Source organism: Molothrus aeneus, chromosome 1, assembly GCF_037042795.1.
Source record: "Molothrus aeneus isolate 106 chromosome 1, BPBGC_Maene_1.0, whole genome shotgun sequence".
Lineage (NCBI taxonomy): Eukaryota > Metazoa > Chordata > Aves > Passeriformes > Icteridae > Molothrus > Molothrus aeneus.
Window position 1 is genome coordinate 67,670,993 of NC_089646.1, and position 26,863 is coordinate 67,697,855.

General features: G+C 41.3%; 1 protein-coding gene across 1 annotated transcript; it reads right to left on the reverse strand.

The window, feature by feature from the left end:
* Positions 1 to 339: 339 nt before the first annotated feature.
* On the reverse strand, positions 340 to 26,863 carry LY86 (lymphocyte antigen 86). Its single transcript, XM_066545359.1, has 5 exons — positions 26,556 to 26,863; positions 12,845 to 12,931; positions 11,313 to 11,441; positions 4,018 to 4,070; positions 340 to 1,088 (listed from the first exon to the last, which is right to left on the reverse strand). Exons 1-5 carry the CDS (start codon positions 26,674 to 26,676, stop codon positions 993 to 995), a joined length of 486 nt encoding a protein of 161 aa, XP_066401456.1. The 5' UTR covers positions 26,677 to 26,863; the 3' UTR covers positions 340 to 992.

Here is a 26,863-nt window from a genome sequence, read left to right on the forward strand (position 1 = left end):
TGGCAGGATCCCAAACAGGTCTCTACACTCTCCAAGCCAAGATCCTAATCCCATGTGCTGCCCTGTGCTTGGTTATCTATCTACCCATCAGTTATGTCAGCTACGAAGGCTCCTGGAATGAGATGGTTTGGGGATGTGCTGCACTTGGAATATAATTTGTGTTACTTCTCATGGGGCTTCAAAGCAAGGAACAGTTTTTCCTCTGTGAATATAAAATATGTGTAAACATGACTGATACTTCATATTTAAAATGTGCTCTTTGAACTTGTTTCCCTCATCATCCTTTTCCCCCCTTAAAGTATGGAGAGATCTGAGAATCATGACAAAAATGAGAAAAAATAGTCTTTCATCATGAATTTATTGAGAAGCAAGAAGAGCACATAGCCTAAGTACAGAATGATTCACGCATCACTTAAAAAACATTACAGAACAAAAAATTCCAGGTAGACTCCAGAAGACTAGGAGGATACGAATCCAGTGACATGACACCGATCACTGGAAAAAAGGCATGTTCATCCCATTTTCTTTTGTTCTGTAGTTATAACAAAAGCTGTGCTAGTGGAATCTCCAGACAGGCTCCAGAGAAGATTTAAGATGTTCAGTTCTGTAATTGCATAATATGTGATATATGTGAAAGTCATCTTCTAGCCTGTGTGAGAAATGGATACCTCCATAACTTACTGCAAAAAGTGTTTAGGCTCTCGCCTGTTCTACCTCATGCTATTTTCATCCTAAGATGAGTGTTGGTATTGGATACTTTCTTTTTACAGCTGTATATATTAGAAGAAAAAAGTAGGCTACAGTGTGCGTTTAGAGATAAAATTACCACTAGACGATCTAGTAACTTCTTGAAAATAGCAAATTTATAAAGGGGAACAGCATGAGAATCACCATGTGAGGATTATTTTCTTCAGAATCATTGTAGCATGCAAGCAGCCTACTTGACTTGAATAGTTTTGGTAGTCTGTAGCTTTCATGAAATTGGTTTGTTGCTAATAATAGTCTAAATAATTTTTCACTGTAAAATCGGCACAAGCGACAATGACGTGATCTTGATTAGTCAGCTTTGCTGAAATAGTGTAATCTCCCTGTATGAGAAAAATGCAAAGCAAGAGATTAGCCCATCATACTATATAACTGCTTAAGTTTCTGACTCCTCTTTTTAGAAACAGAACAATTCTTTTCCCATCAAGTTTCTCCAAAACCTTCCTGCTCCAAATGTTTCAGAGGTGGTAAAGGATGTGCCCATATTTTTTGCCAAAATACTCTCCTCAGGGATATCAATGCTGACAGCACAAACTGAAAATTAAACAGTGCAAGTGGAATGAAATGTTTTGCTGCATTAAAAAATCCCTTCAAATCTGTAAGTTCTCATGATTCTTATAAACAAGCACAATATGGCCTGAGCTGTTTAGTAACTGGAAAAAGAGGTGGTCAGTTCTCTGGCACTTCTCTTACATGGATCTTGTTGTTCAGTGTTAGTGATATGAATTTTTATAACAGAGTGCTCAGGGGGGAGTGTGTGTATAGATGACTCAATCTATAATGAATTCCTATATAATAAAACAAGAAGTAGTCTGATTTCCAATTGTGTAGTTGAAAGCATGAATTCAGGCTTTGAGGAGAACTTATATCATTACCAAAACAAAAAAATCTGAACCTTAAAGAAGCCATGGCTATCTTGTATAGGTCAAGATGGCTCTCTCCAGCCACTTGGAGAAGCACTGTACAGGGAGGTGACCAAGGTGGCTTTAACAGATTTGGAAGAAGAGGTGAACTAGATTTATTCACTGTATATTGCTGGCACTGCAGTAATTATTTCTGTGGTTTTTTGTTGGAGCACAGAGTGGAGCAAAATGTAGAGTAGGAGAGGTTGGCAGCAGTGACCTCCTTGCTTTGAACCACAGAATGCTCTTGCCCTGTTTAGAGCCTTTCTGGTTGTGGAGTAGGAGGCATGGCTGAAATGAGTCAAGCTACTTGGCATTTGCCTTTTACAATGAGATTTTTAAAGCAATACCTGGGTTTGTGTCCTCATAGAGAGGTTCAAGTTAAGAGTAAAATCTAAATTTAGAGAGAGGCCCAATGGCAACATGCTCCTGAGAATAGAGCCTGGTTGTAATTCCTGTGTGGAGTGTGCAAACACCCCTCAGGCTTCTTGGATAAGGCTGTTCTTTGCAATGAGCAGAAGATGGTTGCTGTATGGAATAATTCCTTTTTGTGGTGTTATTTGCCTGATTGATTAACAAAAGATTAACAAAAGAGGTTTCCTATTCCTTTTCTCACAAGTATATTAACTCTCTAAAAGCTTATAGTTTAAATCACGGAAAAGACTTCATAATAACTAATTTCCATTGCTTATTAGTGGTTAGATTTCTTTTTTCTCCTTCAGAATAATTTTTGCTTGTGGTGAAAAATGTTATTAAAAGAGGCTTGTGATCAGTCTTCGAGTTTCTGGCTGCAGAAACTAGCTGAAAATTCAGCTAATTTGCCCAGAACTGGAGTTTTACTGGTCTGTGTGCATGTTTCTATGGCTTCTCCTTGGTTTAAAAACCTATTCTTCAGTTTTTCTTGAGGCTTTACTACGTAAGTATGTTAGTGAAGCTGCTCCTGGAGCAGGATGATGATTGATGTGAGCTCAGGCACTCCTGTGTGAGACATCAAAAGGCAGTGCTCAACACAGCCTCTGTAGGTATAGCCATTAGGGAAGCAGGCTGGTTAGGGCGGGTAACAGCCTGCATAACGGGGGTCCAGCTCCCCGTGTGAAAGCTTTGGGAAAATGAAGGTCCTGGTTGCTGCTATCACCAAAGGAAGATTGAGACATATGAGATGGTAGCACTTAAGGAGGCTTGATCTTCCCAGAAGCCAGCTACCCTTGTTATCACCTCTGCAGGTCTTGGCAAGCTCAGTTCTTTGGGACTCATGTCTTTGTTCTGTATCCCTGTTCTGATCCTGTTTTCTTTTCCTGCCTGGAGCAATCCAATACTGAGCAGATCCCAGACCTCATCTTTGAGCCTCTGACATATATTTTATGTCTGCTGCTGAAGAATTGAGAGCTCATGCTGTGCTTCTCCAAGTAAATCTAAGGGGTATTTGACTGACCACCTGAACTCTATGCTTTTTCAGTGGTGACTGTGATCCTTTCTTTGCTACATTCTCAACAAGATGCCTTGATAATCAAAGACTTTGCCTTCTACCCTTCAATCCAGTCTCTTCATTGTATGTCTCTAAAAAATCCTTTGTTATATACTGATCAAATATATCTTCATGCTGTGCCCAGTTAAGAGACTGTTACATTCAGCATTTGAATCTATCTTTTTTTGCAGTGTGATTTGGTTGAGCTTCTAGGAGACTTAGCTGTGTGTGGAGTAAAAAGCATCTGTAATGGATGACCAGTAAATTCAGAGCAGTGTCTAGAGTACTGCCAGTTTTCTCACCTTCCTAAGAAATCATTTTCTTATTTTAAGGCTCCATAAATTCAGAGAAAGTATTCTTGGCCTAATAACTTGTACCTTCAGTTGCTACCTAGAAGACCTTGGTCTCTCTGCCTGACACCATGTATGTACAGTGGAATACTTTAAATTGCAGTAGTTATCTAAAATGCCTTTATAGCCAGAGAGGATGAATGAGCTTCTCCAAATTGTTCAGTTCACTAAAGGCTGAACAAAATTGCAGCCTTGGTCTCTTGGGAGTCCCCTGGAACAACTTCTTTTCTTGCTATTTTAAGAGTAAGAGAGGGGGAGCCTACTAAAGAACTCTATGGCTGTCTGACTTAGTGCTGGTACAGACACCTGCTATCCTGAAAAAAACCTTTGTTGCTGGATAGTAGTGCCCCTGTAACTCTTTATAAGCAAAGTCACTTAATTTCATATTGAAGAGGATTATTCATATAAAACACTATCAGATCCAGTGTGCCAGCTGGGGAAGCCTGGAATGTGCTAGAGTGATTGCTGGTAGTCCTCTGACCACACCTCATCTGGGAAGCCCTTCTGCTTGGGAACTCAGCTGCAACCAACTTACCTGAGGGATTTCTTTGATTCCCAGTGTGACTGGCCCCTCATAATAGAGATGTTCTGGAAAGCAACAATGGTGATGGATGGTTAGACATGCAGCACAGGAAGGAAAAGCTGAGCATAGATCCTTTTTTGGTAATGGCATTTCAAAGCCTCCAGTGACAAGTATTATGGAACTGCAAAATGCTCCATACCCTATCCTGCAACAGCCCCCTCGGAGGAAATATCAGGATGTCTACTGCCTTATGGGGAAAGCAAGGCAGAGCTTGGGCTCAAGGAGCATCTGTGGCCTATGTGAATGGAAAAGGTGGCACATCTTTGCACAACCAGGTGGGAGTATCTATGTCATCACCCATCCTGAAAATGAAAGGGGAGGGGGGGACTGCCAGACTCAAGTCCTTTAGTGTGGTGGTGTTCACAGGGGTCTCAGGAAGAGGGAAGAGATGAGGATCTGACTCCATGTTTCAGAAGGCTTGATTTATTATTTTATGATATATATTATATTAAAACTATAATAAAATACTAGAAGAATGGATTTCATCAGAAGGCTAGCAAGCAAGAAGAAGAATGATAACAAAAGCTTGTGTCTGACCAAGAGTCCGAGACAGCTGGAATGTGATTGGCTATTAATTAGAAACAACTACATGAGACTAATCAAAGATGCAGCTGTTGCATTCCACAGCAGCAGATAATAATTGTTTACATTTTGTTCCTGAGGCCTCTCAGCTTCTCAGGAGAAAAAGTCCTAAGGAAAGGATTTTTCATAAAACATGTCTGTGACACTTTAGCATGAATTATTAAATACCTGCAGCTGCAGCAGTCAAATTGTACTGTTTTGGTAACTTTTAGAAAAACCAATCTGAGCTAAGTATTTGTGTAGGTGTGGACTCTTGACTGCTTGCTGAACATGACTTTAAAGTAATAAGAACATGTCTGTCTCTCTGCTGAGGGAGCGTTCAGCAAGAAGTTACGTGAGGTATTAAAGCCATCACAACTGTGTTGGTGACTGGAATAGAGCCTCGTACGAGGAATGCCTGCTCTTGGCTGTTGAAGAAAGGGCAACTTTGGCATTAATGGAGAGAATTAGCAAGCTGTTCTGCAGTTCCTCCTACTTCTTCATAGCTTACTGGGCCAAACTGTGCAGACTTGACTGAAAATAAAACTTGTAGATGTTTCAGTATTTCAGAATTTCTTGCACAACTAGCCCCACACAAGTCATGGAAAAGTCTAAGAACTGTTTAAGGATTCTTTTTTGTAGGTGTCATGAAATATTCCTTACTTTGACAGTGACAGAGGAGTGTTTCATCATGTTTATATGAGTATGTGCTGGCATTTTGATGCTTGTCACTTCTAGAGAGCTTTAGTCTAGTCTCACTGTTGGCTTAAACTGTTTCTTGTGAAAGGCTGCATAAAAGCTCTGTAACATCTTTCGATTGTATGGTCCATCTCACCATGCATGGACTTGGAAAACAGTCCACAAAAGTTTTTCCCACAAATGACGAGAAATGTTAGTCTTGTAACAAAATTATATGAAACAATCATGACAATAAGATAAACTAGGAAAAGGATAAACCTGAGATATCACCAGTGTTCTACACCTTTGCATTAGTGAGAAGTTTGTTTCATGTAATGCCCTGATGATCCTGGGACGTGGAGAAGATGCAAAACAACTCAGTGTTGCCCTGAAAAACCTAATCCCAAAACAGAGAACAGAATAAGTATGTCTTGGTTTGTCAATCTCACACTGATCAACTATGCTACAGCAATTGTACTGCACTCAGTCCCCTCTGCATCCCTGGCTAATTCGTGTGGACAGCAAGAAGTCTTGTTGTTTTCAGAGAGCCGTCACCATCACCACTCACTTCTGTGCACGAAGCCAGAGCCCAGGAGTCTGACACATCTCCACTGCAGTGAGCAGTGACTCAAAAATTTTAAAAATACAGTACAGCCCACCTCTTGGTTCACAGCTTTAATAGACTCTAAATGAGAATTAAAGGCACTGAAGACTGCATAATGATGAGTGACTACCCTGGGAGCTGTGTGTGTCAATGTGATCTAAGGCATATTGGGAGCTGCCCCCTCAGGGTGGTGTGGGCCATGCAGTGCTGGGACTCATGCTTTGCGTGTCCTTTTGTTCAGTAGAGAGCCTTGCAGGATTGCCTTTTCTTCAGCCAACTCACAGCCTAGCAAATCTTGGGTGACAGAAGAGGAGGGTGGAGAGGAAACTGGGCTGTGAACAATCACCCAAAGCCCTTCTGCATGGGGACATGGAAGCTTCTCTTGGATCACATGGCTTGTTAGGATCTCATCTAGGCTCTCAGAAAGCCATCCAGAATCTAAAAACATAGATGCAGCATTCAGGATCTGCAAAGCCTGTATTTTAAAATGAAGTAGGTGTCATCAGGCCATAAATTTGCTTCTGAAATGATGGCAATGCTAATCTCTCATCTAGTGTAGGTAGAAGCTATTTTTCCCCATACACTTCACTGTGATAAAGTAACTAGATGAATGCAGTCTCAGGGCTCTGCCTCAGCCCACTCTGAGAAGTTTTCCTTGATTGCTCTGATATGTTGTAGCGATGCCTTTGCTCTGTTATCAAAGAAATCACTGTCATGAGCTGTATTATCTTTTAGCTCTTTTTAACCAGAGGTCTTGCAGTGGTTCAGCTGAATCATATGGAGGTACTGGAGAAAGTCCAGTGAAAGGCCACTGATATAATTAAGGGACTAGAACATCTCTCCAATGAGGAGGCTGAAGGAGCTGGGAATGTTCAGCCTAGAGAACATTAGGGGACAGCACATCAATGTGTACAAATACCTGCAGTGGGGTTGTAAAAGAGGATGGAGCCAGGCTGTCTCTACTGGTGCCTAGTGGCAGGGCAAAGAGGCAGTGGGCACAAACTAAAACACAGGAGGCTTCACCTGAACATCAGGAAAGACTTTTTTTACTGTGAGGGTGAGTGAGCACTGGCAGAGGTTGCCCAGAGAGGTTATAGCACATCCATCCTTAGATATATCTAAGAACCTTACCCTGGACATGGTCCTGGGCAACTGGCTGTCAGATGGCCCTGTTTGAACTATGTGGAACTGGATTAGATGACCTTCAAATGACTTTCCAACCTCAACAATTCTGTGATTCTGTAACCAGTCCTTTAGAAAACTCCTGTAACCTTCCTTGCTTCAGTGGGGAGGGGGAAACTATGCTGCTTTGAAAGTATGTCCTTATAGGAAAGCAAGGGCAGCTTTCATTTTCAGCTAGTTGAGACCTGTCAGGAAATACTATGGATTCCTAAATCTGCTGAATTTTATCATTCATATTCACTTTGACCATGGAAACCTCCTCAGTGGATCAGGCTTTTCAAAGACCATTCAGTGTTCCAGTTGCATGGGGATTTCTACTATAATTCCTGAAGTGTAAACATCCTCCATGGCTTGAAGGACTGCAGTTTATCACAGCATCCTTATTATGCATTTTTTCTCCACATATTCATACATTTTTACATTCCTCCATTCAAAGAGGATGAACACATCTGCTGCAGTAAGTATAACTGTCACAAACACTGAGCCTATCTTATTGAAAGAATTCTATGGTCTTCCTAGAGAAAAGCCCAAGTATGGTTGCAAAAAATGCTCACACATTTGGAAGAGCATAAACCATGAGTGCGTTTTTCCAATTAAATAATCCCCTTTTTCTTTTTTTGTCTGCTGGTAACTTATGGTACCTGTCAAGGATGCTGTCATCAGTGATTTGCTTTCAGCCCTTTTTCTTATAGATTTATCTGAAAGTGATTTCTGTAGAACTGCCTAGAAAATATTTCTATTGTACCACTGAATCAAGGTGATACTACTGTATTTTTATACCAGCTTTTCACTCTTGTTTCTACCAAAAGGGACTTAGTCCTTTTTATTGCTAGTGAGCATGCCTTTAATAGTTTCCAGTCTGAGGCAGAGCTTTCAAATGTCTAAGTAAGAACTTCCTGAGGATTACTTCAAATTACTAGTTATCATTTGTCATGAAGATGCCTCTCCTTCCTGACTAAACACCTATAATGAAATTCTCACTCCTCTTTCTCAAATCTTCCCTTCACTGAAAATCTTTATGCATTCTCACACTCTTATACTATATAAAGGCCCTGTACATCTGCACCCACCTCTTCCTTTTTCTATGTTTTAAATATTTTTAGAACTTCAATGCTCCATGTTGGAGTTCTTCTAGGACACAATCTTGCACTGATGCAACTGACACAAGCTTCTGTGGGTGCTATGGATGTAGGAATGATGTGAATAACTGCCAGCTATAGATGTCTAGTTGAGTGGGAAAAAACATATGTAAATACATGGCCAGGTGAGAAAGATTCACTCTCTTACTGGTGAGGAAAAGGTGAGATGAAGGGGCTAAGCAAGATGGCATTGTGTGTCAGCCCAAAAACCTAGCTTTGTGGTATAGCTGCTTTCTCAGAAACAGCTACCAACATTCTTAATGTGATAGCCAGTCTTTTAATTCATGTTATGTTCCCTACTTTTATTCACAAATGCTGTTTTAGAAACTTGCTCACTGTAACACCTGCTGAAAGGGACAATAATGTAAAAGACTGGAGGTCTGAAGCAAGGTGAGGGTTTCTCTGTGGTCTGGGGTGTGTGCATAAGGAATTGTGCAGGTGCTCTGATGGTGCCTATGTCAGTTGAGCCCAAAAGAAAATTTGCAGAGGAGGCAGCTATCTTTTTGTCAGGTGGCCTTGCTTAAGCCTGCAAGCTGTAGTTGGCACATTGCTTAATATTAGCCTGGTAGATCTTCCACTCTGATTTTAGTGATTGCATTGGGAAATGTGTTAAATCTTACATAACTGTTTTCTTTGGAGGAAATGGGGAACAACCAGCACATTCTACTAAAAAAGAGGAAGGCCTGAGTTCACGTTATGCCACAAAGAATTTAGCAATTGTGTTGCTATTGTTCCTAAATAGATAATGGCAAATTTCCTTGCAAACTTTGAGCTAACAACTTCACAACAGACACATAGCTCAAAGAAAAAGATCTTGGAATCCTATTCATGAGCCTGAGTGAGCACTGCCAGACATGACCTTTGGTTAACAAAAATAGTAAATACTATATGATTATGATGAACATGAAATCTCCAGCTATTTTAAGTCTTTCCAGCACAGAGAGTATTTCTAGTCATGAAAAACTGTAGCATTATAGGAGAGCAAATATAAATAAAGAAAAAAAGTAAACTTCCCTCAAATAACTAAGACTTTGCCACATCCGGCTCTTAAAACTCTCTTTTTCTTGTAACTTCTGCTCTGCTTTTCCCCACAAGTAAGTGGATCAACAAAACCTGTAGAAGGATGATGTTCTGTCTAATTTTGGGAGAGGGAGGGGCAGGCAATTTTTAGCCTCCTTATGAAAGGCAAGCAAGTTCTGTGTGAAACTACATTTAAACTCAGGTCAGGTCTGGCCAGATGTTGGAAATGTTGCCCATACAACAGGGAAAAAGGGGCTCTCCATGAAAAGCTTCAGTTGAAAGGGCTCTCTGCCCTCCTGGGTCTTAGTAGTCTGCATACTTGGCCATTCACAAGTTGTCCTTCCAGCACAGGCATTAGGTCAGATTTACAGCTGTACTAATATGGTAAATTTTGCCTGAACTGCCTTAAATTTGTCTTCAGCTCAATTCTCTGTCCTAAAATATGGGGTAGATTCAACTGTTAACTAATAAAGAAATACCCCATTTTCAGTTTGAACCTGAGAAAGTTCACTTTCCCACTGTGACTTAATTACTAAATAAAAACAGCTACTGGATGAGAGGGTGTATATTAAAAAGTGCACGGCAGACATCTTTGCATTGGAGTAGGGGTACTTCTAAATGAAGATATATAGTATTATTCAAACAACCAACTATGTGTTTATGTCATAATGTACTTCAATTAACAGAAACAATCGCCTATCAGTTTAAGATTAAGAGACTTGGAAACCCCAGGAGGTTTTGGCTTTCTAGCTTAATGAGTGAATAGCAGTTTGTGCTCAGCTCAGGACTGACTCTACTTCTCCTTAATGTATTCACTAAAGGATGTTATTAAGTACTTCATCAGAATAAGATAGTTTTTCAGTAGGTCTGTGGGTGGGTTTTCTCCTCTTTTAATTCAATACACAATTGAAGAAACTTCTGAATTTAATTTTTTTGTCTATCTGGCTTACATGATTTACATAATTGGTTGCTCATGCAGCATTTCTCTATTATTCTTTGTGATAGTTTTGTGCAGTGTGAAATGTCTTAGTAATTTTCCAGGAACTGTCTTCACAGTAGTGCTGTGCATGGTCTTTAAACTCATGGCCCTTGCGCATGAGTTATTGCATTGTTATCAGCTTGAAGATGTCAGTGACTCAAGGAAAGCAGAGCTTCTGTAACTAGCTGGTGCTCTGACAATTCAAACTGCTCTGTGTCTCCACTTGGTTTTTTATAAAATCAGCCTAAATAGATGATCATGATGTGAGGGGGATTTAAAAATTAATGGATACATGCCTACTGCAGTCCAGAAGCATGACCACAGCTCTTCCAGACATGGCACAGCTAACTTGGCACTACCTAGCCTGGGTCGTGGCAGGAGGGGCCTTTAGGTGCCCAGGCTCGCCTGGGCCCAAAGATGCCTGGGGGGTTGGTTTCTGGGGGCAAGCAATAGCACTCTAAACCAACTAGAGCAAGTCTTTCCCAGCTGGCAGTGTGACTGGCATGAGCTGAATTCGTCTGACTCCTGCACAGGCACATGTTGAACTGAAAGATGCAAACCACAGATGGTAGCAAATAGTATCTTAATCCAAATATCCTTATTCAAGCATATTTCCTCATAAAGTGATTTAAGAATTGCCTTTAAGGACAGGAGGAGTGACTTGCTTAATAGTGAAGAACATGTTCAGAAATAGTTGTTTATTTGCTCAGCCATTTCTTTTACAGAGCTAGCCTTTATTTTTGTCATACTTCTTGCTCATATGACAAGCACGTGCCTCTAAATAGGGCTTATGAACCTCCCTGCTGGTGGATGGGGGTCACATAACCACAGTTACTTTTAATGGACTTAAATTCCCATGAGTGTGCAATATTCTGTGATTAAAAGTAAAGCAAGCAAACAGGTTGGGGGGAAAAGCAGGCCCTTAAATTAAAATGTCTTTGTCCTACTGCGTTCCTGTCACCATTAACATGCTGGTGAAGTAAACAGAACATTACAATGTATTAGTGCAGTCAACAGCACAGCAGGCACATCCTGCTTGGAGTATTCAGTAGCCATCAAACACTGAGAGTGCCACCTAAATTACCTCCTTTCTTCTTTCCACAGAAAATAAGCTTAGAATGACCCGGCCCACAAAGCGTCTCTGTGTAGGTTAGGACAGTCTTTCCATTTACGATCATGTCCAGCTTGATGTAGAGCTCCTCGATGCTGTGTCCTATACACAAAGAGAGCGAGACCTCAGGGAAAGTGCAAGGATTAACTTTATTTTAAAAAATATTCTATTTTTTCCTCCCTGCTGTTTGAGCCATTAGACATTTTCTCTTCACGGGGGACTCCTGATACATAGAAATCTGTGCTTCAGGAAGAGGTCTCTAGGCCCTTCAAGGTATATGACAGGGGACATAATAGCAGTTCTCTTGAGTGTTAAATAAACTAGGCTCATGACCATTTTCTGACTCTGAGGTCAAGTGGTGTAGCAAATCTCCTGTCCTTACATCTAAACTTTTCTTGTGTTCTTAGCAGAGGGATTGTATCCAATGGGCCCCTGGGAACAACGTGTGACCTCAAACTGCTGCCTGGGAAAACAGTAACTGGCCTGAGCCAAACCTGTGCCAGGGACCAGCACAGCAGCTTGGCAGTTCTAGGAGGTTGCCTCCTTGTACCTGGCTTGCTGACGCAGGCAGAGCCAATGAGGCTACTGGATTTAGATGGAGGTCCTGTGCTCTGACTTATTTGCAAATGTCTGTAGTGTGATTTTTTTCAGGCTTGTTTACCTTTTCAGCCCCCTGAAAACTGATGCTCCCTGGACAAATAGCCCGCATGTCTGACAGGAAGGGAGACGTTTTGCATGCAAGAAAGCATTCTCAGGTGCTAAAAGACACTTGGCACACAAATTTATTTTCAACACCAAGAGCATACAGCAGCTCTTTCATATTTATGCTCTGGTAGTACAGGATCTAGATGAGCTTGGGGCTCAGGTCGGCTAGATGTGGCTTTCCCGTGAAAAAATCACAAAGCAAGCAATGGCTAATATTAAAGTGTGCACCCAGTTTTTACCTTTTATGGCTAATCAGTCAAGTGCTGAAGGATGTAATTTCAGCTAGTGCAGGTGGCAAACTGATGGTGTGACTGCTGCCTCAGGCCAGCACTTTCCCAGAACACTTCTCTGTACACCCAGGAGGGACAGAGGGGTATCCCCACGTTGCTCTGTGGGAGTCCATTCAGACCCCTACCTGCAAGGGTCACAGCCTTGGAAATTTGGTGAGGTACTGACATAAGAATGTGTGTGAGAGGCAGCAAGACTCTCCCCAGAAGACTTAGCTATGAAGATAATGAGCTCTAGAGCAGCCCCCCCTTGGCTCTCCATGTGTACAAATGAAGAGCAGGAGCAGAATAGGGGCTGAAAGCTGATATGACTTCTTTAGGGTGACAGATGTAGTCTGAGGCCAAGCTGATAACAGAACTGACATTTTTGTAACCCTGCACGGGTTTTGAAATTTCTAAGAAATGAAGCCGATTCATATTTTATAGGAGATTGTCAGCCTTGCTTACTTCTTAATACCATCACTCACACATGAATTACCTATGTACAGCATGAGAAAATAGCAATTCACTTACCTAGGACTGTTGCAGCTCTGATGTTAAAGGTGTGGGTTGCAATATCAGGACAATGGTCAATGCTGAGAGCAAAATCTTGCTGGGGATCTGTTTGAAGATGCAAAGTAGGGGGTTACAAGTCATATCTTTAATGAGATACTTTATTGAGACTGTATGTATAATATATAAAATATAGAAATGTTATAAAAAACAAATTACATATTTCTTACAAGTTCTCCAAGAAGTGCTTAGAGCTCCCATACCCTGCATTCAATAGCTACTTGAGTCCTTCCTGCCCCTTGAGTCTAAAGTGCACTCAGGTGCTCACCTGTGTGAGGTTAGAATCTATTGTGTGGGAAAATTAACCAAGCTCAAAGAAGGAAAGTTCCCCACAATGGTGGATAGCCAATACTTATTCAATGATGAAATCTCAGCACAACTGCTTTTCCCAGACTCTGCACATTGCCATTCGTTCCTCAGCACTGAGGAGCAATTGGTTATGAAGATGTTTATTAATTAATTTGCTTCACAAGATGGCTTGGTGAAGCTGATTTGGAAACTGAATTCTGCAGTGGGATGAAAAGTCCAAAACTGAAAATGAAATTGTGTTAACTGAGATACTGCAGCACTTTTTTTTCTGGGTCCATCATCCTGTGATATTTCTAAGCCAGAAAATATTCTACATTTCTCCTTTTCTGTGAGATTTCAGCAGAGATGTGGGACCAAAGGAAGCCCTTTGACTGATAATTATCATGAACGTGATTCTTTCCAATTCCTGCAGTATCCCTTTCTCTGCAAAAAGCTCTAAAACTCTTGTAAAAGCATAATTGTTTTCCTACTACTTCCACCCTCTTCCTTGCTAGCCTCCATGAGACTTGATGCTGTGCCTGAAGGCTTGCTGACATGTCACTCTCTGGTGACAGGCAGCAGCAACCACTGACAGCTCAGCTGCCACAACCAATAGAATGTGCAATTGTTTTCCAAAGCTGTGGGAGGAGGGGAAAGATTTGGCCAATTTGGAAAAATACCTTGAGCCTCAAACTTGCTTTAGGCATAGTTTTGTCCCTCATTATGGCTTTCCAGCCAGCCTGTTCATCCAATGTAGTTCTCTGTAGAAAAAAGAGAAGCAACTGTGGCATGTACAGAAGCAGCCATAGGCTCCTTGGTTTACTCAGATCTGGTAGTGATAAATATAGACTTGGGAACTGAGTTCTCTTTTTAAGTTATTGTTGCTTGAACTAATCTTCTCATTGAGTTGAAAATAACAGGTTGGGAGAATTTTCCTTAGATGCTGTGGTGAAACTTGAGTCACAAGTGTCCTCTGTGAGGCTGAGCCAGCATCCCTACAGTCTAACCCTGTTTTAGCAGCAGTGCCCCACAGCTATAGCAGCTGGCAATCAGCAAGCCTGTGTGACCAAAACCTGATTGCTTAGAGGAGATCACAGAATGAATGAAAGTGTTGAGAGGACCTGGAGGGCTCTAACTAAGCCAGGCTTTGTGAGCCCACAGACTATCAGTGTGAGCTAACAGCCGAGCCCTAACTTTGGGTAAGTTAAAATGACTGTTCAAAGGAGGGAGATAAAAAGAACTGATATTTCTAAAGCTCTGTGTCCTTGTGCTGGATTTTGTCCTCCACACCACTAAAGCAGTCTCTGCAGTTGCATAATCTGCTTGCGACAAAAAATTAGTGCCTGCAGTTGTTTATCAAGTGTGGCCACAGTCAGAGGGCTGTCTTTCCTCTTTTTTCTTATTCCTGTCAGTTCCAGCTTTGTTTTTGCAGCTTCAGAAGCTGTTGGAATCGGTTAGGAGAGCAGTTTCCTGCTCCAGCTGGAAAGCATGTCAAACTTCTCTTTTCTCCAGGGCCGTTACTCCTGCTTCCCCTCTGGTTTCTACCATCTTTCAGGGCTTGGCTTCCGCATTCCTCTGGACTTCTGCTAGAGCCCCTCTTGTTTCTGTTTTGTGTGTGGTGTGATGATAAGGTTCAGGAAGCAGCTGCTCAGATTCAGAGCAATTTGGGCATTGATGCCTACAAATAGTGCTGGTTGTTGAGTTACTAAAATTGTTGGGTCTGCAGTTTCAAGAGGGAGTTATGGTCTAACATGGCAGCAGAACATACATAATGTCCTTTTCTTTTCAAAGAGACTAGGCTGTACTTTAATGAACAAACTAAATTGTGGTGTTAGGGCTAGAATTTGAACTTTTAGTTTAAAATTTCTCAGCATTGAGTGGAAAGGGTATGTTCATGAAACCAAGATTTTTTTGAAAGCTTCTTACAATCACCCTGATCTCAGGGTAATTTTAGTTTGGATGTCTGCTTATTTCTATGGGTTGAGCTCCTTTGACAGATGATACATTTCATAGTGCATTGTAGCCATGGATGTCTTTTACTGCCCTGCTTGTGATGCAGCATAGGATCCTGGCATATCCAGGAGGTGCTGTTTGGTCCTCAAAGAACAGAGTGTGGAAGCGCTCACATGAGGAATTCCAGAAAAATTTGTGAATTGGAGCACTTGAATTCTTGAATTTTCTGTTGTTACTCTGTTACTGACAAATGTAAAATTTTCCACTGCTAAAAGAACCCAAATTAATTTTCTGACCATCCCTGTGGAAATTCCTGCTTAGAATTAGCAATCCAATTTTGCAATCTTAGATACTGTGGCATATATGGGGACCTCCTGCTGAAATCAATTGAAAGAATGGCTGTGTTGCTAAAGCTATGGTGCCAGGGAGTCTGGATTCCCAAACAAATAGGGAGAAACGTTGCTACTATAACAAAATTTATGAAACTTCTGGGTTTTAGCTGCATGACAAGTGGAGGAATCTGTAAATTCAGCTGGGCTTTATGCACTAAGGGATTGTGCCATCCCCCTCTTTCCTTAAATCGTGAGGAGTGCCTCCTGTGGCCAAGGCAACTCAAGGCAATTGCCGTTTTTGTTTTTCATCTCAGATGTACAACTGTGAGTCACTGTGTGTCTCCTATGGAGGTTTAATACTTATTCTTCTGTGTTTGCTTCAATCTGAAGTGAGCTGGTTAGACTGAAAAAAATACATGTTATGTCTTTCACATGTGCAGAGCAATAACATTTACTGTTAGATCTCTAAAATACGTGGGGCTGCCCTTCAGCCTTTCGCTTCCCTGCAACATTTCATGGTGCACAGTACTGTATGTTCCCAGACTTCCCTCCACCTACTCCCTTCAATCTGCTCTCTCTCCCATAATTAAAGCTAGAAACTCTTTAACTGGTTGCAGAATTTTGCTTTTCCAGTTCAGCTTTGATAAATCACCAACACTCATAATGTTGTTGGAAATTTTGCAAACATATTGAGGTTTATCAGTGAAAATCTGCTTACTGAGGGGGAAAAGGACATTTTTTGTGTATCTAGTGAGAAGGACTTAGGCTGCAACATATTTACAGCTAGCATGAAAAGTGTCTGGAAGGAGAATTTTGACTCAAGTTTCTCTCTAGGCAATACTAAATTTTGGGCAACTGCTCTGGGAATGAGAAAGCCTTTGGCTTTGTGAACCATCCATGCACTCCAAGATTTTCCAGACCTGTTATTTGAACCTGATGCTGTGCCTGAGGCTGAGCTCCCAACTGTATCTAGCACTGAATGTCCAGCTTTTGCTGAAGACTGACTTCTGTAGTACAATCCTGCTTTGTGAGAGGTGAATTTGGGATGTACCTGGCATCTTGCTACTAAACACCCCTGACATGGCTTAGTGCCAGCTGAGCCTGTGCATCCCATCACCTATTTCACCCTTACCCAAGTACCCTGGTGAAGATTTGTTCCTATATTGATTTGGGATGAGGTTTTCCACATGCGCTGGCACCACAGTGCAAGATTTCAGCCTGACTTACTATTTGAGGGGCTCACAGTTATGGGTTTTGCTGGGTTTCTCTTAGGAGACTGAGCAGGTGTGTGTAGTACAGCCTAGAAGCTCAGATGAGTTCCTGAACTTTTCTTTCTAGAGCTTTTCCCCCCTGCTTGTGTTCTTGGTAGAAGGTTCATAGGTAGATTAGCTCAGATATATTTACAGCAGTGTAACCTCAGTGGCAAGGACAACAGGTGGGAAGTGCCTTTTGTGCCCTGGTTACTGCAGTTGTGGGGCCAGTGGCTCCTGCCCCTGCTGAACATGGGTGTGCACAAAGGCACAGGGCTGTGAGCTGGGGCTGCCTTTACAGCCTCCTGGGAGGGGATCTCCAGAGCACAGGATGAAGTGGACAGCTGGGAATGATAATATGCTAACCCACTGTGGCAATGTCCCTCAGACCCTGTGCTGCTACATTACTAACTGGGCATTACAGAAACTGCATGGCCAGATGGGAAGCACCTGTTCTAGGAATTTTGCTGTGCTGGTGTACAACAGCCTCTGTCTTTTATTCTTCTCTCCCTTCCCCCCTCTTCCCCCTTCCCCCCCAATATTTTTTACTATCCTGTACTGATTTTCCTCTCTTCTGAATCTCCTCTAAAATCACATTGTTTCCATATGAGCGTGAAGATCAGTCATATGAGTGAATAGCAGCAGCAAGCAGAGGAGCTTTGCTTGTAAAAGTCCACATCTGTAAGCCCTGGAGGGGTAAGAAGACCCTCCAAACTGGTTAGCTTTGGGTGTTTCAAAATAATACTTTTAGGAGCAGATAAGCAACAGAATGGAATGAAATAGCACAACTGCACTTGGCGAGGGTCAGGTAAGGACAAGCTGGTGCTAGAGGAGATGGAAATTAGCACAAGGAAGAAACATTTAGCAATTACCCAATACTCCTTACCTTCAAAGCTCCTAATAAAATTAAATCATTAGTCTTTACAACATTCAAGATGATGAAAGGAGAGGGAAAGAATGAGGAACTGTTTGGGATTTCAGACTTTATGTATTCGTTCAACAATTTCCCTTTAATGTCTATTTAAATAAATTAACCTGAATGCTCAAGGTTATATTTGACACTGGAATCTACTTATGGGCTACTGAGGAAGAAGCATCAGGTGAATTAGCAGCTCTCTGGTTATGCGTCTGCATTTCCCTGAGCACCTTCCGTTTAATGAACTTCCATTTAGGCCTGCCTTCACTGCATGCCGCTGCCACCTCCAGATGTGACTGGGAAGGGCAGAGTGACCCTCTCTTCAGAGAAAAGCAGAATAAATTGTGAGACTCACACTGGCTGTATCTACTTTATCATCAGAATACTTCATCCTAAGACATTTGACTTAGCCATGACCAGCTCCAGGCTCTTGCCTAACTCAGACTCGAACTCTGGCCTAGTTCAGTTCAGTCACTCTGGCCTCATTTGCAGAAGTCACTGTATGTTTCATCACCTGAACTTTTCTGGCTCGCTTAGGCAACATAGAGGAGAAGGAATAGAGAAGATTACAGTTTGTGTATCCTTAATGTCCTGGGGTTACAGACTGTGGGAGTTCCCCTTTGCAGACCGTACTATCAACTTGTGGTTTCTGAGGTTGCTTAAACCCAAACCTCCAAAGCTTTTGGAGATGTCCAATGGAGTGAATAACTCTGCTTCCTCTCTGATAAAACCTACATGGCTGTAGAGGGAAGCCTGAAGATTTGGTTTCAGTATAATCTATAAACTAAAAAAGCCCAGGACACTAGCAAAAGCAACTTAAAATGTAACTTAAAAAAAAAGAAAAAAGGTTTATACAAGTTAAATAATTTCCAGTCCTCTCCCAAGAATACTGAACACTGGTAATGCATAGAGCATTTATATATTTCTTGGTTAGATTGAGGATTTCAGTGCCTTACAAAGTCAGTTTAAATAAAAGACAAAGATTTTGTCTTTTGATATTTCAAATAAAACTCATTGGGAAGTATAAATGATGTCCAAATGTACAAATATTAAGAAACAGTAACTTAGAAGGCTTCTCCAAATGTCAGGTGGAGAGGAGAGGAAGAGATTTTCTGGCAGCAGGCTGATGAGATGAGGTGGAGGGAAGCCCCTGTGAAGACAGAAGATATGAGGGGCTCTCTGCCTGTGCAGGGCTGTGTTTGGGGATGGGGGTGTCACTGGCATGCATCAAGCAGCCTTGTCAAAGACATGCCCTGAGTTTCCCTGCCTTTTCCTGCCTGAACCACCTTTCCTGAGAGCAAGCTTGTTAGAGCTGTTGGCTGAGGCTTGAGGGGAGGCTCAGTATCTGAAGGCTCTTTCCTTGCTTTTGCCAGAGGTGGTATTTGGGAAAGGGGAGTTTCTGTGCTTTGTGTGGTATGACAAAGCTTTATCCAAGCTTGTTTAAGAGGACAAAACTGAAAGATGCAGGCTTTGAGAGATAGCACATATAGATCTGTACTTGATAATCCTGATTTGTCCTAGTTAGCTTGAGAGAGAAAGGCAGGCAGGGCAGGCTTCAACTACAGCAGTGTAACAAGAAAATACTTCACTAATCTGGGCCCAGCAGGGACTGTATTAGAGAGAGAAAGTCTTTGTTCTTCTGTTGGTAAGAAAACACCATGCACTGGATGAATAAAATGCTTACAGTAACTGCCTGTATTCCTAATCAGAGCTGTCTCTTCCCTCTTCAATGTGTTGGCTTTTTTTTTAATAATTTTTTCATAGTGCCCTACTTGAGACTGAGGTCTCTGGACATCAGTGCTTGCCAGAATGACTGGGGATTCACAACAGACTTTCAGAGTTGTGTCAGAAATAGAACCAAACGTTGCTGGAAACTGCCCTGCTGTCAGACACATGCCATGCTCTGGGAGAGCAGCTACACCGCTGATTATACAGAACAGTAATCAGCAGCACATAAATGGGCTAAAAGTTCCCATTTTCCCATGATGGGTTTAAATCCACTACAGGAGCATGGCAGTAAGCTACAGTTGGAATGGCATGCTCCCTCTGCTGAGGAAACTAGCTGGGCTCCCACCTGCCTGATCACTGCTGGATCATTTGACAGGAGCCATCCATCTTCAGGTGAAGAGGAAACTGAAACATTGAAATAATTTGTGGTAGTTTTAAAAATGCTAGCTTTTGGCAACTAGAAGCTCTCCTGAGCCTAAAAGCAGCATCTGGAACAGACCAAAGAGTTTTGATTTGGTATGTGGTGAATCTGTAAAGGGCATTTGGCATCTTGTCCCTGGTGGCCACTGTTTCTCCCTAGTTTTAGGTTGCCTCCTTAAAGTTGGTTCAGTGACACCAACACACAATAATGCTGATGTAGTTTTTTCATTTTGAGGTGTTAATTTTTCTTAGAATACTTTGGATGTTTTTCCCAATGGATATTAAATTGCTGTGAGCGTCTGATCTCCTGCCTCTATTTTCTTTGCTAAACTGTAAGCATAGTAGGGTCCAGATATATTTTGAGGCCTTGATGACAGCTTTCGATGAGATGATGTGGCAATGTCAAGAAAGCGTAGCAATGCTTTATTGTTTGGAGGCTTACAAAGAAAGCTTTGCATAGGAGCACTCATCATCAGCTGTGGTTTGTTTTTGCTCCTGACTTTATGCAGCCTTTTGATAATTTCTGCTTTATGTAATACAGGAGTTAATCTCAAATTTTACCAAATTGTTAAAATGGCTGTGACTCACCTGTTCAGTGTATTAGAGTGCTCCCTCCATAGGCTCAGATTCAGTATCCAATAGCAAATGACAATATTTCCTTACCCACAGCATTTCTTGACTGCAATGTAATATACCATTTTTTAGGTATGTCTCTCCTATATTTTTCCAAAGGATAGAACATAATTGTCTATGGCTTGCCTTCTGAACTGTTACCACCTATTCTTACATTTACCTGAGTGACTCAGTGGCTACAGCAACCAAAGACCTGGCAAAAGTGAGTAGGTGAAAAACATGCCAACCAGTTTAGATTTATCAGCTGGAGATAAGCAGGAGAGGCTGTCTGTGCTTAACATAAACAACCCTCTTGCAGTCCATGGTGCAGGACCTTAATTGATTTGGTGAAGAATTTGGTTCTGTGAGGAAACCAGAGAACTAAATTAGATGGGAGAATTTAAATCCTGGTGGGAGAAGTTCAGCTGAGGTTAATTCTCTCCACTACTAGTCTCACTGAAAGCATTAATATTGATTTTACTGAAAGATTTAAAGTCTAGGTACTGAATCTAATGTTTTTGCCAGAGTACCTTGGAGGTATGAAATTGTCTCCTGCTCCTCAATGTCATTTACATTTTAAAATTTACTAAGTACTCTCCTCACCTGAAAGAAGGGTAAAATGATGTTCAGAATCACCTCAAGAGTTCACATAGAAAAAAGAAAGTTTAAATCCTCTAATGAGATGTGGAGAATGAAATAGATGGGATAGTTTTAATTCATGGAGGGACAAAAATTTTAAAAAAAGATTTGCATGCACACTCATAACTATGCTACCTTGATTCTGATGATAGTTTCAGTTTGTTAGGATCTGGTGCCAGAAATATACATGTACACATCTGGTCTTCCCTTTGGAATAAGTAAGTTATACCAGATGAATTCAACAGCAAAGCTATGACAGTAAGATGGCTTGGACAGAGTAAACACACAAAAAATTGTTTTCAAGTGGAATTCTTAAGTTCTTTGATTGTTTGCCCATTAGCAATCTATGCAACAAAAAATCAGAGGGGAGTTGGTGTCGTGTGGCTTTAAATAATTTAGAAGCAGAAGCAATTGCTGGAGACTGTTTGAGGGAAATAAATAAATAAGTCCAAGAGAAGCATCTGGCTCAATCTGTCTGCCAAAAGTCCAAAGAATAATGGAAAAAGAACCTCTTTTTACCAAGTGTCTGGAAGAATTTTTGCCCTGAAGCGTCATGAGTGAGAACTTTTTGCAGACCTTACTTTCCCAGCTGAAGCTATCAGATTACTTACATCCTTTAAGTAAATAATATAAGTGTGTAGTCAGGGAGGGAAAAGGACTAGTTAGACTGGTTGACATAGAGAACAGAAGGTGATATACTGTAAAATTAGTGCCAATTTAACAGTACTGTTTACAAGTTGGTATTGCTGAATGAGCAGGTGTATTTTTAAAAATACACCTGATGTTACAGTTGTATTTTTAAAAAAGGAACAAGTGGAATTTAAGAAAAATAGTATCTTTGGTCTCTCAGTATGAAGGAGAAAGTATAATGAGTGTGTGAGGGGGACCCTAGTAAGCCTGAAACTCTTCAGGAAGGACTGACAAATCATCAGGAAACTGTGAGCTAATTGATCTCTGTCTCCACTTGTTTTATTTTAAGCACTGAAAAGTTCCCTCAATACAGAGTTTACCAGGAGCATGTCTGTAATGTACTGTCTGACCAGAGTGGGTTCTACATCCTGTTGAGTTCGAAGGGGCCATTTTAACAGAGATCCAAATCTGAGCTCACACACTTAAAGAAAAGCCATACAAATGAGAGTTCCTCTATCTACGAATACAATTTAATGCAAGTGTGTACTGAAGTGGGCAGTGCTACTCTCTCCTATTGTGCCACTGGAGGCCAGAGAAAAGGTTTATATAAATGACACTGCTTCAAGTGTGACATAGAATTGTGCAAGCATACATGGAGCTCATTGGACATAAGTTCAGCATGACCTTCCTCTGTTTTGGAAGAGGCATTGTCATGTAAAAATAATTTCCTAGATGACCAGCTTGCCCTGGCTCTTTGTCTAGCAGAAGACATGAATTATAGCAAATGTTTACCCACATCCCTATATAAGTTTTATTATTTTAAAATTTGTAGATATACAGATATAAATCTTATGAAGGGTGCAGCCAATTTCATATTTAATTCAGAAGGTTGAAAGGAATACTGATTGTTTGCTCCTTCTCCTGAAACTTTAATGGCTATTAACCTTGCTTCAGATGTAAAACAGAAGAAAAAGAAAACAAAATCAGATATGAATTGGGAAAAAATGTTTGTCTATATTTAAAAATCTCATGTGGTCTAAGCAGTGTTTTATATAGTCTTGGGAACATTTCTGAAGATGTCATCTTTGAATATTACTGCTTTGGCTCTTCTGAGGAGCTCCCTGAAATTCCCTGTTATTTATTCCAGTGCACAGAAAACAGAGTCCTTAATGGTTGGGTATGTCCATACCCTTTTTTAGAACCTTGTGTCTTATCTGCACTGTAAAGAAACCTACAGTTTTAGGCAGTGGGCAGCTCTAAGATCTCCCAGGTCCTAATCTAAGTAATTTAATTAAATAATTAGCAAGCTTGCTGGTCGAAACAAAAGTAGGCATTCTGAAGCACTAAAGTGTTAATACAGGCCCACCTAACATTTCAAGAAAGAGCTGTAAAAATAGTTGGAAAATATTATTTGTATGTCTGCAGGAGCAATCACCTGCTTTCCCTTATGAAGGGGGTCCCATTTGAGCATTACATATTAAGAATGTTTTCATGGCTAATTAAGACAATTAGGCTTTACATGAATGATCTAGAAGCAGGTGCTGGTAGATGTATTAGGGAGTTATGTTCTGTTGTCTCTGACTGCATTGCACTTTGCACTTCCAAGTGGATGCTTATTACTCAAATAACACTGGAATCTGCCCAGGGCAATTTGTTACCATTGCCTACCTGCCCTTCCCTTCCCAGACAATTGCCTTTTATAATGTAGCTAGAAAGATCAAAAGCATTATTACAGTGAAATTAAAAGGGGTAGAAATTGGCCATTTATGTAGCAGGTTCTTTTCATGTCTGTGCATAGACTTGCCAATTACTGTTCTCTTTTCTCAGTCAGAGATGTTAACCTGTGCTGCTTTTATCTCAGGATCTCTGCCCAGGTTTCTAAAGTGATTTGTGGTCATTTGAGATCTTCCTTCATTTTTGTCACTTGTTCCTGGGAGGAAGAGTGGCCCTAATAGGAAATGTCTTGCTATTTATAGGCTGTCTCAGTGTTATGTCTCCTGTGGTTACCTAGAGGAGGCAGCACACAGTCTATTTACTCTACTTTTAGACCACCTGCCCCTCAGCTTGATTTTCTTACCACGGACTTGCTGCTGAGATTTTTTTGTCTGATTTCTTCTTTACGGTTGCATTATACGGATCACTAGGATCTTGTCTAGCCCCTTCTTTTGATGCATGACTTGGAGTCCTGGTTACAGAACATTTAGTCTGATGTGGCTGAGTGGGAATGGGGATGCTTTCTATAGCATCCAGAGCATGGGCTGAGGCTGGGGGCCTGATGCATGTCTGCTATAGGAGCAAGATGCATCATGCTATAGGAGCAAGATGCAGCTAGAACAATTGCTTGTGACCAGCAATTGCAACTTACTCCTGGGTACAGGAGATGGCTTCACTTTCTCAGTTATCCATCTAAATTTCTCTGTTGCATTAATCACAGTTATATTAGCCCATATTTTTGAATTTAGTCAGATTTTTACTGCATTATAGGAGAGGATCTGATAAACAGCAAAGCAAAAATGGGTACTTGGCTCCTCTTTAAATGCTCAAACTGAATTCTAATAATTTGTTGAGAGAGGACATTATGCTCTAGAAACAAATTGTGAAGTACTTGATAAAAAAATCTTTTAACGTCTTTATATTTTACTTGATTCAATCCTAATTCCCTGATAGCATCCTAGAGTCTATAGTAACAACATTAGAGGTGAAATCCTCACCCTCTTGTAGCCAACAGGCAATCCTTTACCCAAGATTTTGTACTTGTTACTTCACTGTGTCTCCTGTTATCCCCCAAATGGGACATCCTCTGATACCTTTGGTGGAGCAGGAAATACCAAAGGGATTTCTCAGACTGGAGGGACATATGGGGCAGTATTCCCCTGAAATAGCTAGAGTGTGGGAAGTTGCCTAATATCAACTCTGTGGTTGCTGCCATTACAAATTTGTAATGGGAAGGTTTGATGGGAAAGGGTCTTGTCAAACACCAACAAGTCTGTGTCCTCCTGGGTGAGAACAATTGGCAGGACACATGGAAAATGGAGTTATGTTCTGTCCATCTAGTTATGGCTTACAGTGAAACGAAGTAGGGAGAAAGCTCCCCTTCTCCTGAAAGGGTGATCAGCACCTTGCGCACCACTGTGAGCTTGCCAGTGAGCTCAGTAAGGACAGGGTCTTCTCTGAAGCAGATGTGGGCTAGTGTACTTGGATTGATCCTCCTGACCTGTAGATTGTGGGGCTTGACCCCAAGCACCTTAAATTCTTCTTTATGCAAAGTGCTGGATTATGAACTGCATCAGCAGCAATGCAGATGGTGTATCCTGGGCTGATGCTGCACATGTGATAGCCTCTGGAAAAAGGCAAGGCAGGACCTTGTGATGGCAGTTGTGAGTTGCCTCAACTTTAATCTGACAGAGCAGTAAGGGAGAATAGAACCTGACTTCAAACAACGAATCTTATTTAATTCTTGCATTGTTTCCACATCTATGTAATCTTTTCATCTCCCATAGCTGTACCCAGGAGAACAGAAGACCACTCTAAGTGGTGGGACCTGACCTTTATGATCTCGGGCTTGTGCTTCTCAAGCTGTGAATTCCCCCTGAATGAATGTACCTCTTATCTTTCTGTTCATGGCAAACCAAAGGAAGTGACAAATGACTCTAAACAAATGCATATTGTTAGCTAGGCCAGTGATGTGCACAGTAAGAAGCAACATTGAACTGGCACATGCCAGCAGACAAATTCATCATACTTTGAATTCACTCAGAGTGTAGCCTATGCCTCTGTGTCAAGGCATCTCATGCTGACTGAGACCTGTTGAGGGAACAGAACTCACTTGCGCAATAGATTTTTACTAATATGAAGGCAACACCAAAGTCTGTATTCAATATCTAATTAAATATTTTCTTAATGCATTACACCCATTTATAGAACGTGAAGCCTGACTTTAGTCCCCTGGGAGCAGGCCAGTAAAGAATAGCATTACAAATATTTATTTACTTCTCTTGTCCCTCACTGGCTTTATTTTAATGGGTGTGCAAAAACGCATGAAAGCTACAGGCGAGGAAAAGCCCCCGGGAAAACCCTTTGTAACTGGATGAATTGGAAAAACAAACTCTAGGGTGCTCATTTGCCATGAATCGCTTTTCAAATCACGTGCGGAAAATGAATGAGGCGTCTGTGAATCTAATTCCCTTTGTCCCAGTTGTAAAGCAGATCAGCACAATAGGCGAGGCACACGGCCAGCAAAGCAAGAGGTGAAAAGCAGGCACCATTCAGTGAATTCATTTTCAGTCAATTCCAGTGTCGCTTGCTCCTTTTCTTCTCTACAGATTTAAAGAACAAACAAAACCCTGTGATCCCTGGGAAATGCCTCTGGTAAGGGCTGCTGCTGAAGTCTCACTAAGCACAGTGGCAATGGCAGAGAACATGAATCCTTCCCACTGTCACACTGGGTCCTTTGTCATTCCTAGTGGGAGGACAGAAAGCACATCACCACAGCCTCATCGCACATTAGGAAAGCAGCAGATCAGTGCATTGAAGAGCCTGTTTCATCCCAAGGGTAAAAAAGATAAAGACCTAGGGTCTTCCTATATATTTTTTAACCTAACTTCAAGATAAAGATCTTAGTCATCTCTTTCATGCTAAACTGGGTTTTTCACAGCGGTTTATTATTCTGAATTAAGTTACATTATTTCCTCTTTATTATCGTCCAAATACAGTTGGGTTTGTGTGTGTGTGAACCAAAACCAGCTGTACTTGAAATATGAAAATATTTTAGATCTGAAACCCAGTGGAAGTTTGAGAGTGTAACCCTTCCATTCACTGCCTGGCTTTATAAGCATCTCTCACTGCATATAGGAACAACTCTGCTGAGCAGCTGAAAGGAAAATGGAAATGTAAAAAAATCTCACCGCAGCTTTTGTAATATATTTCCAGGTTGTCCTCTTTGCAGACTGTGTGCGTAGGCCACTGTGTGCTGGCATTGATGTAAAGCAGGACTAAGATGAAAAGAAGAGCATTTGATGTCTTCATGGTGGTGGTGGTAGTTTGCAGGATCACTTCTGTCTCTTGCTAACACTCTGGAGGGAGGTGTTCCTTCGTTTCTCCAAGGGACATGGGACTTACAACATTCGTGCCTGCAAAAGGGTTAAGTGAGCCAGTGCAGCCTCAGCTTCCCACAATGCGGTATAAATAAGAGGCTAATCAGAATTGGAGGGTG

Excerpts from the sequence above, each read along its gene's own strand:
- LY86 (XM_066545359.1), bottom strand. The coding sequence starts at position 26,676 with ATGAAGACATCAAATGCTCTTCTTTTCATCTTAGTCCTGCTTTACATC. Across the intron at positions 12,932-26,555 it reads AATATATTACAAAAGCTGCG|ATCCCCAGCAAGATTTTGCT; the intron begins GTGAGATTTTTT and ends ATCTTCAAACAG. Across the intron at positions 4,071-11,312 it reads CTGTGGAAAGAAGAAAGGAG|AACATCTCTATTATGAGGGG; the intron begins GTAATTTAGGTG and ends GTTGCTTTCCAG.